The 13539-nt window shown below is 38.9% G+C and overlaps 1 protein-coding gene across 1 annotated transcript in view; it reads left to right on the forward strand.

Moving 5' to 3' along the window:
• The first annotated feature begins 6839 nt into the window (after positions 1–6839).
• Positions 6840–13539, forward strand: part of LOC139133561 (gamma-aminobutyric acid type B receptor subunit 1-like) — a 50924-nt gene continuing 44224 nt past the window's right edge. Inside the window, exon 1 of the mRNA XM_070700290.1 lies at positions 6840–7127. Within this exon, the coding sequence (XP_070556391.1) occupies positions 6855–7127 (273 nt within the window). The 5' untranslated portion in view covers positions 6840–6854. The remainder of the gene's footprint in view (positions 7128–13539) is intronic.

Below are 13539 nucleotides of genomic sequence, written 5' to 3' on the forward strand. Positions count from 1 at the left end.
TTCCCGTGCTACGTTAGGGGGTTCTAAAGTACCCCTAACCCATGCTTTTTAATTAAAAAGGGGGTCTTTTCTCACATTTTGATACTTTCAGCAAAGAACATCCGCAAATCTTGTCAGGGAATATTGTCACTTTTCTGATTTTTTCACATGTTGTGCTATGATCAATCATATCAACAAATATCAACAGAAAAACAGAGTTCCCGTGCTACTTTCCGTCCTTAAAAGAGGTAACAAAACGTTGATAATAATTTTCATTACAATGGAACGGATTGAATTGACTTTCACTTTGCTTGACCACTACATAATAAAAATGTTATGCCTTGAAGATTCAAGGTATGTTTGTGACATTTATTTTGACATCAAAATTTCCAACCATATGGACCGCTAGTTAAACACTCATATATCATCGAAAAGGTCTTTCTAAATGTCTTTATAGTAAGACTAAATATGGGTTTCTACCTTAGTTCTGAATACAGACAAAGAGAAAAAATCTCCTTTTCTCTGTTCTGAAACATCCCAAGTTGAAAAGGAATATAATTAACAACTTTTTTCATGTTTTTCTTAAGATAAGGTTGTGTTTTCTGTAAATTTGATAAACGCCAATCTAGTGAAAATGTTTTCACATCGAATTGGTTATTTGTCTGCATTTTATTGAATAACAAGTACAAGTGTCTAACGTAATCTGTGTGACATCATGATGTTTCCGCACTATCACCAAACTTTGTGTAATTACCCCTTTATCATACAACCCCTTTTTCATACATACATACTTAAGCTACGACTGTTTTGCTAGCGATGTTCCCAAATTAGCGACGAAATTGACAGCAATCGATCTTGCTTACACCTTCTCTGTCGTGTATTTTCTGTGGTGTAGTCGGATGTTTGTGGATCATTTCTTGCTATCTCGATATAATTCACCACCTAGATATTAAAACCAGTAAACAGGAATTTTGTCATCATGCATTGTTAGCCAGGACCGTACTCTTCAGTCCAGCGGCGTAGATGACATAAAAACACAGACCGGGCAGTAAACGATGAAAGGTCACAAAAACACTGAAAGCAAACAACTACATTTTGACAATGATTATAAATGAAATTTCGGAGTGTCATTAGTTCTGTTCACTCAGCTATGTTATGTATGGGAACAGTCGGAACATACCAACGCCTAGCTTTATGTACTTCCGGTTACAGTGAAAATATGATTCATATTTTAACATGTTAAAATGCGGATTTGCAACAGTACTCTCTTATAAACAATAGGAGAATGGCCATACAGGCATAGCATGTGTGAAAATGCCAGATCCTTGCTACCTTTTTATTATCTATAACATTAAGAAGGACCATCTTTAACCACTAATAGTAAATAGTAGTGCAAGATACTTGCCCAGCCTGTCAGGATTAGTCTCATGAGAGAAAATGCCGAGAGAGTTTGACCGGTTGACCTCGCTGTTAATTTTATGCAGGAAATTACAATAACAATGCTTGGTCGAATGACGCAGTGCCTTGAGGGTGGGATCACCAGTGGTATATGGGGAGGAGTACCTTCCCGATGGTGATAAGTGGTGCAGATTACCGTCGCCTAGGTGACTGGCGTATACGCGTGCCAAAAGACACCTATGGTTGATTTCCTGTTGACCAGTCGGATGGCAGAGTTGCAAATACCTGGACTGAACCATTTGGTTTTTTTGTGGGTGTCGGTGGTACTTTGACAATATAAGTAAAAATGCACATATATTGAGTTTATTGTCTTGTTTATGAGCGGCCAGTATTTCCAACAGCATAAATTATGTGCATTTGCCCTTGAAGGAATAAATAATTTTCGAATAAAACATCGCGAATGTAACTACATTCCTTAAGCTCGACGTACACTTAAGTGCCCCAAAGAACCATGAAATCGCCCGACTTTCGATTGAAGAGATGAGTTTTGCCAAACCGCGTATACAGAAAAAGTGGCAGATGACTTTATTTTTAGAATCATAGACAGTATAGCGAGATGTAAAAAATGTGAAACAGGCTCCCCACCTAACTATCCTAAATGTTTTTGTGTCGAGTTTGTGTTTGATTCGTTTCGAAAATGTGTTCCTACATTCTTATCCGATTGTTTGTGTTAATGAAATGTTTGTTTCGCTTTGGATATTTGTAGAGAAGTTTGGATTAGTGTGTACGGTAATGTTTGTTTGTGTGGGGAAAGCTTATGGCGAGACGCAGCCGGACCTATGTTGTTACAAAAGTTGATAGAGTCGCCCTTTGACGCTTGCGTTTCGAAACCCGAGTGTGGTTTCTCATCAGTCGCAGTGTAGATTCTTCCTTAGTTTGTGTTTGTGAAAATTTATTTTAATGCATTTTAGTGGTCTTGCTTTCCGATTAGCGAGGCAAGTATATTAATTTTGGTCACGTTGTGAGTCCGTTTGGTGGTTTGGTTTGTTTGTTCTATATTTTTTACTTCGGTAAATTTTGTTTTGACTGGTGTGTCTTTTAGATTTTTGCGGAGGTTTGTGAATTTTTAGGCAATAAGTACCACTGCGGGGTACGGATTTTATGTTTATTGGATCAAGATACTTACAAGTATCCTGGTTGATGTGCTTGTTCTCGTACATTTTAATTAATAGTTCATTTACTTTGTTTACTGTTTGTTCTGGCTTGTTGTGTATAATACTGAGTGTTACGTAATTGCCTTTCGCATTCGAGTACGTAATCTTTGTGTTGACAATAACGAAAAACCGACCCTTGTCGAAGGGTTATTTTCCCAAAATTTGTCCAATGTTTGCAAGCTGGTTTATCGCGATTCTTTTGGCACGCGACATGTTTTGTTTCCTTGTTTGAAAGGGTATCTCTAGAAGTGCGAGTTTAGCAGCTTCAGATAGCTTTCAAGTTTTTGTTTTTTTTGTTGTTCATGGAGTCCAATTTGACTTTTCTTTGAATTGGTGTTGTTGCGATTGTTTGTGTCTCACGATGTAGCGTAGTCACATTATACGACTTTATTTGTTGAAATCCTGAGGTGGTTTTATTCTGTTTGTTTTGTTGGTGTCCGAATGAATTTTAAGGCTTTTGCCTAGTACTATTTTTCGGAGTTTCATAGTTTGAGCGATGATAGGTTGTTGTTGAATTTCATGTTGTTGTCGGCTTTTCTTTGGAAATAGCTGATTTATTTCCACGGCCCTGTTTTCTGTTACGTTACTGTGATTGTTTATTTTGTATTTGATGTTGTGTTTCAGTTGTTTGTTATGTGTACGATTTTTGTTATTTCTTTTAAGTGTTTGTGTGTTCTATGTCATCTTATCGTATTTTTTGGTAGTTCCCTTTTGGAGTATTTGGTGGCCCTGAAAAGGGCCGCTTGGTATGGGTTTTTGTTAGCGCTTGGCGCGTTTGTTTTGGCGATAAGCCTAGCTTTTTATGCTTCTTTTCGCCGATTCGATGTGCTTGGTGAGTAGGTGTTTGCCGCCTTCTTGTCACTGTGTGTGCTTACATGGACAGTCTGCATAGCCCTTGAATGTGGTCTCGATTTTGATCAAACTTACAATTTAGGAGTATATAGGGGGTTTACACGTGTGAGTTAAGTCCGGAGTTGACACCGGAATAAATTTAAACCTGCGTCAGTTGGACGTGTGAACAGACAACACCGAACTAACAAAGAACTAAATTAATTCGGTGTCGGAGGGCTGGTCCAGGTTCGGTGCTCCGTACTAAACAATGGCCTATTTACACGTGTGACCAGAACACCGAACTAAACGCCGAACTATATCCTGTCTTCGGGCTTGCGGTCATTACCACAATGGACGGTGTTCAAGTAAGAAGCTCTGGCGATCGCGGCAACAATTGGTCACAGGAAGAGATCAGGCTACTAATGTCAATCTGGAGAGACGAAAACGTCATCCGTATGATGGACGGCACGTCGAGGGATCGGCAAGTGTATGAAGTCGTCGCTGCCAAGGCCAGGGAGAAGGGACTCGAGAGGACAGCGGAACAATGCCACAACAAAATCAAACGGTTGCGAGCTCAGTTCAAGTCCGTGTCCGACAACAACCGTCGTAGTGGCAGAGCTAGAAAAACGATGCCATTTTACGATGAGTTGTAAAGGGAAAGCAACTGGTAGTAAAGGGAAAGCAACTCCACACATCGTTCATATTTGGGTTGTTTGCGTTTTGTGTATGATATTGTGTATAATATAAGTGTATATAATGTTTGGCTGTTTTATGTAAAATGTTGCTTGGCCATGGCGAGACGTACCCGTAATCTACGTGTCCTGTGTTAATCCGCACTGGAGCGGAGAGACTACTGATACTGTGACACTGCGATCCTTTCCATAAGGCGCGACTTTGCACAATTTTTAAATATCGGATATTTACAATCTAGTATCGAAGTTTGACATATCGACGATTTCGGGACTAGTATCGATACTAGACGATACTAGAAAGACTTGCCCTGTGCCTCGGCACGCCGGATCTGTGAAATCTCCGATATTTACCCCATATTTATCGACGATTTCGGAACTCTAATATCGATACTAGACGATATTTGCCCTGTGCCCCGGAACGCCGGATCTGTGAAATCTCCGATACCGATATTTATCGGCGATTTGGTGACTCTAATATCGATACTAGACGATACTAGATTCAGTCAAATCGCGCGTAAATATCCGATATATATCGGAGATTTCACCACCTCACAGTTCTGGCCAAACCCGATTTCAAAGGACTGACTTTAGCTTCGATACTAGACGATACTAGATTCAGTCAAATCGCAAATAAATATCCGATATATATCGGATATTTCACCACCTTGCAGTTCTGGTCAAACCCGACTTCCAAGGACTGACCCTAGCTTCAATACTAGACGTTACTAATTTCTGTCAAATCGCGCGTAAATATCCGATATATATCGGAGATTTCAGCCCTTTGTAGATCTAGCTAAGCCAATCTAACTTCGATATTGTATAGTCTGGTAGCCGTAAATATCGGATATCATATAAAAGTTCAATGTCGCGGTGTCCTCCAAGCGCTAGGCTTCGAAAACAGAGTTTTGTTCATCAGTCGCTTAAAATTCATTTTTGATTTGTGAGACGTGTTGAATGGTTGATTGTTTTTATTTGGTAATATGTTGTTCCACTTACGTTTGGTAGGGAAGCTAGAATGTCTATTGTTTGATCTTGTTGTGTTTGTGTATGGGTTCGTGTGAACCTGAGTTTGAGCTATTGTAGTTTGGTGCTAAGTGTGTCGCCTATATTTCTGTTCCTTCTATATGCGATTATTGGTTGGTTTTGGAACAGTTTTTTAAGTGTTTCGTCTTTTTCAAGTTCACTCCAGTTTTCTGTCAGGGGTTGCTTGATTTTTGTCGTTTCGATGTACGGGCTATACGTTTTTATGAAGACTACTGTTAGTGTATTGTTGGTGGCGTTATTTCTTTCGCTTAACCCGAACTAAATTTATACCTTATGTATTATGACGTGTAAACGTGAGATCGCTTAGATCGCTGATAGGAATATTTACAGAGCGACTAATCAGATTCCCTCAGGTTTAAAAAAATACACGTGTAAACTCACCTTATATCATAACTGATAAATGATTTATGTGATTACTGTAGCTATAGATAGGCTACATTCAGGACGGGCAGCGACGGGCAGTAATTAGTAGGCAAAACAGGTGGTTTTCACCGTGGGCAGAACTCGGTGCAATGATACTGAACATTAATAGTAAGCCTGTCACCTTGAAGGTAATGCTGTAGGTGAAACAAGGACACACGATGGTACAAACAACACCACAAGTGAAACGTACACACAGAAATACACGCGTTCCTACGTTGTGCCCACCCGGGCCACGCGATTAAAATATGACTGATACTGCTGGATAGTGTTAATTGGGTCGGTAAACAGTCAATTAATAGTTTAATTGACTACCTGGGTGATTGGCAGGTCGTGTCCAACGACGCATATGCAAAGCAGGCCAAAAGACAAAAGCCCCCAAAGTTATTGACAGCTGGCCAGGGGTCACCATGAATACGTAATGAAGCTTCACTACGCAGAAACTGCGTAGTCAAGCCCTTCTTAACCGGTCAACTCTCTCGGCATTTTCCGGCATGTAAAACTGCCAAGTTTTTAAGTGATACAATAGCTAGCGAATCACTTCGTGAATTCAAAGAGAGGGATCCACATTCGGACAATCTTTTTACAAAAACCTCATCAGTCTAATTCTGGAGTATACATTTTTGATTTTGACGCTAACATGATCGTCAAGTTGCCTTGCTGCAAAATCCTGGTTTAGCCGAACAGCGTGACTCAATGCTTACTGTTATTTGAACGGCAAAAGATTACAAAGGCAACGATATTACTCTCTTCTTAAAGCAGGCTGATCGGTCTGCACAGCATTGGCCCGGCAATATTTTTCAGAAGTGTCCTTTAAAAGTATACAGTCACCTGTAATCTAAATATGCCCATGTATGGTAAAAGGGGCGTTCCTTGGTATTCAAAATGCCCGTGTTAGGGCGCTGTTTTAAATAAACGGCCACCCGCTTGAAATCTGTGATTGGTTAGATTTTCTCTTTCCATGGTAACTGTGGCAAAATTGGAACAGGTGACAGTATACCTTTAATATCTTAAAAAAATGTTCAGCAAATATATGCCAAATGCTCAATGCTATTCACTCTAGGCACTCAGCCAAACGACATCCGTCTGACGTTTGTTATGAAAGGAGACAACTGGTGGATGGTAAATGTCCTCTTACCTGAAACGACACTATTAATATTGATGATCAACTTCGGGCGCCACCAAGTGTTCGGTTTAGAAATTAATTTAAACATCTGTATCAGTAAACCATTTACTAGAGTTGTGTTTGTTCATGCTGAAGTATGGTCACCTTCAGATGACGTTGGACATGCCTCGGCTAATACACTATTACTTGATGGCTATTTCGCTTGCCATTGCCATTACATCAGAGAGTGAAAGCCAAGGTAAAGAGCCGATGTTTCTTCATGTTGGTGGATTCTTTATATCCGAGCTATCGAACGCACAATTTACAGGCTACAATGGTACTATACGAGCAGCTTACTCAGCTCTTCAACATATCAATTCCCATCCAGACGTTGATGAAATACTGCAGGGGTATAGGCTACAAATGTCCTGGCAACCGTCGCAGGTAAAAGCAAGTATAAATGCCAGCATGGTAATTTGTACATTCTTTGTATTTCGTTTGGACTGTTTGTCGTGGTCGTGCGAGTGAATGGTAACACTGTTTTTTTTCTTTGTTTATTCACCTCTCGCGTCTGGTCTGTGTAATTGACATTGTAGTTTTGTTTGTTTATTCGCCTTTTACTAGAACGAAATATCAACAGATATTTTTCAATTACTGTGACGCTAAATTTATGGGACACGATTATTAAGTTGCGAAATGACTTTTAATCTTATGAAATATAGGTATAACGTGTAGCTTGCCACGAAACTTTAATTTCTGCAACAGATGCAAATGCTGCAAACAGATTTCGTCAGTAAAGATCAACTTTACTGTGGTCGAAATTAATAAAGTTTGTTAAGTCATAAGTTAAAGGTAGGATTGCCGAAAAAGTGAAAAAAAATTTGCTAGTGTATCATTCTTTTTTGTGAATCGTCATTAGACAATATTTCCACATGGTGCTTGGTGAAGAGCTTGTCAAACCTTTTACATGCTGAGTACTTGCAATACTGTCTGTGAGACACTGACGGTTGAATCAGGTCAACACCTAGAGTCATAGTAACTTGACACACATGGCACGCTTTCGAGCTTTTTGAATTTTGGATATGATTGGATCCAGAACGCAAAACGAGAGTGTCTCATTTCTGTAGCACAGCTGTTTTTCAGACATAACAATTTACACCAAGCTGATGGACCCCACAAAGTGTTTGTTTGCAATAGGTGTTCCTGGCTGCATGCATTGACGTCATAATATATCGTAACAACATTTACGTCTTCTTCTTTTAACAGCAATTATTATATAAAATCTCATAAACCCCAACGTCCCTTGGTGAAAGATCAACAACGGCAGCATAAGGTCACATGTATCATGTACCTCTTCTCCTCCTCAAAGATTAATCTTTTTTGTAGGGACACGCAGCTGTAATTTTTGATATTTTCATAATCATGTTCTGGATAACAATCACATTTCTGATTCTTCTTCCCAAAATGCATTGACATGCACGGTATAAGCCCTGCAGAAACAAAATGCCTTCTGCAAAATACGGAACTAATCATAGACAGATAATTTCGAGACCGGACTGTAAATCTGTTGTTTATTACGTTATGCATGGCAGACCCTTGTGATACGGTCACAAGTTGAGAACAATAAAACTATATTTGAGAGACAGAACAAAATGCCAGGAAATAATCAAATGTTACATTTCTTGGACATCTTGATCAAATTATGTTTTGTTTACTTTAGGGCTATGACCCGTTCGCAATTAAGCATCTTTGTTACAAATATGATGATGTTCAGGCAATATTGTATTATTTGACCTTCCCTTGCAAGCTGCCATAGGAGATAATTCGTGGACACAATTTGTCCTGTAATTGATATATGGAATCCACTTATTTTTTTTATTTATTTATTTATTTATTTATTTTTTTGGGGGGGGGTTCAGTTTGACGTTTACAACGAGTTTCCCTTTAAGGACTCACTGGCTAACTAATAATATTTTAATATAAATATGTTCAACCAGTAGGAATTCGTTTCTCAGAGGAATGTCTGGGAAAATGTCAAATTTAATGATAATTTGTTATTGTTTGCTCTGCGCTTAGACGAAATCTTGATGAAGACGACCAATGGTTATTACCGTGCGTCTTACTGTGACTCTATTGGTCAGAAGCTTGTTAACAGCATTTATCGAATCTCCTGATTGCCTATAAAAATGCGTCCATGTTTCAAAATTATTCTATGTCAACTGCCATACCTTCGTCCGCAAAAGCTGCCAGTTGCAACATACTCTGATTTTTTGAGAAACTTGAAACCCAGTGTACACTTGCCTAGATGAATCAGAACCCTGCAAAATCCCCCCTTTTAAAAATTACACGACATGCCTCGCAACTATGCAAATTCTACACCTGTAACTGTTATGCAAATCTCTAAATATGAATGTTTATATTGTGTGTGCCTTAATGAACACATATCATTAAAAGAACAAAACGTCCCGGAGCATAGCAACAAGACAATTACATTATCATAGTAAACGCAAATAATGAAAAAGCAAATAATAAAATATTGGCGAAGCGTAAGAACGTTGTGAAGCACAGATGAAATATTACGATATCGATGTAAATGTGTCATTGCAAATGCATGTGTGATCAAACGATGAACGGGAAAAGATGAAAGGGAGAAAAATCAATACATATTATGCATGAGGACAACAACTTTAAAAGCAATCAAACACAAAAAGCCTGAGTTGCATTTTAATGTAATTCATCGCGGTGAAGTATTGTATGTTCCAGTCATGACGCAAACAACGTGCGCCAATAAAGCTGTCTGGGGCGAGGAATTGTGACCTTTGCTTTCAGACGAATAAAATGATGATTAAATGTGCTATCATCAGTCGCTAACTCTACGCATTACCTCTTACGTAATTTAGTTAATATTGGGACCTTCATGTTACGTTCGGTTTTATAAATAAAAAGACAACGTTCAGCAGATTCGCATGCCTTCTTGAATGTAATGAACTGGACTTACACAGCATAGGTATATGAACAGCTAAAACTAATTTCAAAATTATTAAGGCTGCCACATTGCAACTTTTTGTCAATACATACTATACCTTGCTAACCATCAGAAACCGTTTTTCCTCTATCTTTTAGATGTAGTAGTAGTAGTAGTAGTAGTATCTATTTATTATTGTGACCTGCAACTCTCAGGTTGCCCAGCCCTATGGACTTATAAGTCACCATTTACATCTTATCAAGTACAATAACAGAAAGTGAGGAATTGATAGTTGACAAATGAATCGTATCAAAATTAAACATACAAAATCTCCTTCCTTCTATAAAACGCCTTTTCAACAAAATTTGCAAGCTGTCTTACTGGACCAGAAAAAAGATATTCTCTCTTGATTATCAAGGTCAATAGCAGAAGATCTATTAGTTTAAGTGAATAAATTACATAAATCAACGAACCTTATCCTTGTTAAGTGTCGGCTAGCCGACTGAGACAGTTTGACTCCGGATTTAAAAGCGTGTTGAATGTAACATAACATACGTACTGCATTACAATGGTAAAAGGGGGATGCGTAAGGCATAATCGCAATCGCCTATTAAGAAGTTATCGTTTTGTCAATATCAAGGAGGATATGATAACCTATAAATGACACAGAGAAACAGACAGAGACAGAGATTTAATGAAATTCCTATCTCTAGTGCCATAAGGTTATGGATAAACTAAAACATCAATGTGTATTGGAAGGCTGGTCTATTCACTGGAAAAATTTACTTATATTTAATCAGGCTTTACCTTATGTTTCCACAAACCCATCTTTTTCAAAATGTTAAAAAACAAAAAAAAAGCGGGCTTTGTGAGCACGTTTTACTGTTGAACGAGCGAACGTACGTATGTACGTACATATACGTATGTATGGATGGATTGATGGATGGATGGATGGATGGATGGATGGATGGATGGATGGATGGATGGATGGATGGATGGATGGATGGATGGATGGATTGATGGATGGATGGATCGGTGGTTGGATGATGTACACACTTCCTTACACACAGTGTTGCTAATTGTCAGTGCCACAATAACATTTCCGACGTGACAGTGACGAAAACATCAGTAAATTATGTCTCTTGACAATAACATTGCCTCCGGTCATGTTTGTTGTTTCCTTGTGACCACAATAAACAGTCCTTTTCCAAGGATGCTTCGATCAAAATATCGAACATTTATGCAATAGCAATATGTGAAAAGATCTAACATAAGAAATCTTACATTACTCAATTGAACAAGTCATTGACAATGACATAGTCCCCACTTGTAATAGGAGTTTTAGTCTTGATTGGGCAGCGAAATGTGGTCATTAAGAAGTATCACTGGAGTGTGGCGTTCAGATCTATGGACACAGAGGTCTATATCATTGTTCCCAATTTGAAACAAGAGGCATGTCTAAGTTATGGTTCTAAATCAGGAAAAAAGATCAGACCTCCAGCTGTATTGGCAAGCCAAGAAATACATATGCGCATAATAAATGAGGTACAAGATGTGACATCTTAAGGTGTATTATCCTATCAAAATTGAAGCATAAAGAACTTGTGGTTACTGAGTTATGCATATATAAGTATAATCAAGGTCAAAGGTCATCAAGGTCATGTGACATTTCGAAAAAAAAATTGTATTGCTAGTTAATCCCTATATACAAAAATCCAGACCTCTAGCTCTATTGGCTTGCCCAGAATTATATATGCGCATAATTAATGAGGTAAACCATGTGTTGTCATAAGGTCTCCCATCCTACTAAATATAAAGGACATAGCACTTGTGGTTACTTATTTATTGACATAAACATGTATTTTAGGTAAAAGGTTATCGAGGTCACATGAAATTTTGTCAAAAAATTTCTATCCTATAGTTATCCCTATATACCAAAAATCAGACATCTAGCTCTATTGGCTCGCTCAAAGTTAGATATGTGCATAATTAATGAGGTACAATATGTGGCGTCATAAGGTGTCCCATCATACCACATATGAAGGCTGTAGCACTTATAGTTACTGAGTTATGGACAAATATGTATATTTGAGGTCAAAGGTCACCGAGGTCACGTGACATTTTCTCAAAAAAAAATTGTATCGCTAAGTTATCCCTTTATACCAAAAATCAGACCTCTAGCTCTATTGGCCCGCTCAAAATTAGATATGCACATAATTAATGAGGTACAATATGTGGCATCATAAGGTGTCCCATCATACCAAATATGAAGAGTGTAGCACTTGTGGTTACTGAGTTATGGACAAATATGTATATTTGAGGTCATAGGTCATTGAGGTCATGTGACATTTTGTCAAAAAAATTGTATTGCACAGTTATCCCTATATACCAAAAATCAGACCTCTAGCTCTATTGGCTCGCTCAAAATTAGATATGCACATAATTAATGAGGTACAATATGTGGCGTCATAAGGTGTCCCATCATACTATATATGAAAGGTTTAGCACTTGTGGTTACTGACTTATGGACAAATATATATATTTGAGGTCAAAGGTCACCAAGGTCACGTGACATTTTGTCAAAGTGTCTTAGATATCTGCGTGAACGGATGGACTCACGGACAGACATGACCCAATCTATAAGCCCCCTGAACTTTATCTGTGGGGACTAAAAACTGTGTCACTGCATCCTTTTTGCAATATGAATACGATGAGAAACTAAATTTTATTTTTCTCGGCCTTATCGTATACCGGTACATGGGAGTCTATGGAGAACAGCCTTATACATGGGAGTCTATGGAGGCATAAACTAAAAAGTCCTCTAACACGGCCAAATTTGATCGCATCGTAAAACAAATCGAAGTGCATCTGTATGAGGTAGGGTACTATCCTTGTACCAAGTTTGAACGAAATCGCTCCAGGCGTCTCTGAGATATCTGCGTGAACGGACGGACGGACGCACGCACACACGCACGGACATGACCAAACCTGTAAGTCCCCCCGGACGGTGTCAGTGGGGACTAAAAAGAATTGGCACAGGAATATCTCAGATATCTGCATTCATCAGCCCCTGTGCATGGACACAGCATTAATATTAATTTCATCCTGGGGACCCTGTGGATCATACCTGGGGAGCCTGTGGATGGATATCAAAGACAGGAAAGAAAATGGCCGTCACACAGCCATTTATGATCGAATCATTACAAAAATCGGCGTACATATATATGTGATAGAGATTAATATAGGTATCAACTTTCAATGCAATCCCACCCGGCATCGCTGAGAAATTTACGTGAACGCCCGCACAGTCGTAAAATATAGGAAACAAAATGGCCGCCACGTAGCCATTTTAGACCAGATCAAAACAAAAATCAATGTGCATATGTGTAACATATAGAGTAATCTATGTACCAAGTTTGAATGGAATCGCTCCTAACATCACTGAGAAATTTGCGTGAACATACGCACTGACATCAAATACAGGAAACAAAATGGCTGCCAGACGGCCATATTGAATCAGATCGTAAAACAAATCGATGTGCATATGTATGGCATGGGTGATAATCCTCGTACTAAGTTTGAATGAAATCGCTCCAGGCGTCTCTGAGATATCTGCGTGAACGGACGGACGCACGCACGCACGGACGCACACACGCACGCACGCACGCACGCACGCACGCACGGACATGACCAAACCTATAAGTCCCCCCGGACGGTGTCCGTGGGGACTAAAAAACCACATTCAATCGATAAATGCAATATTAGATTTGAAGGTGTCATCTTCTGACGATTGAATGACCGGAAAATGTACCCCACATGCTACAATTTACGTAAGTAAGATTGGTAGTGTTGGGTCTGTGAAAACAGACCCCATGACGTTTAAAATCGTCC

Source organism: Ptychodera flava, chromosome 5, assembly GCF_041260155.1.
Source record: "Ptychodera flava strain L36383 chromosome 5, AS_Pfla_20210202, whole genome shotgun sequence".
Lineage (NCBI taxonomy): Eukaryota > Metazoa > Hemichordata > Enteropneusta > Ptychoderidae > Ptychodera > Ptychodera flava.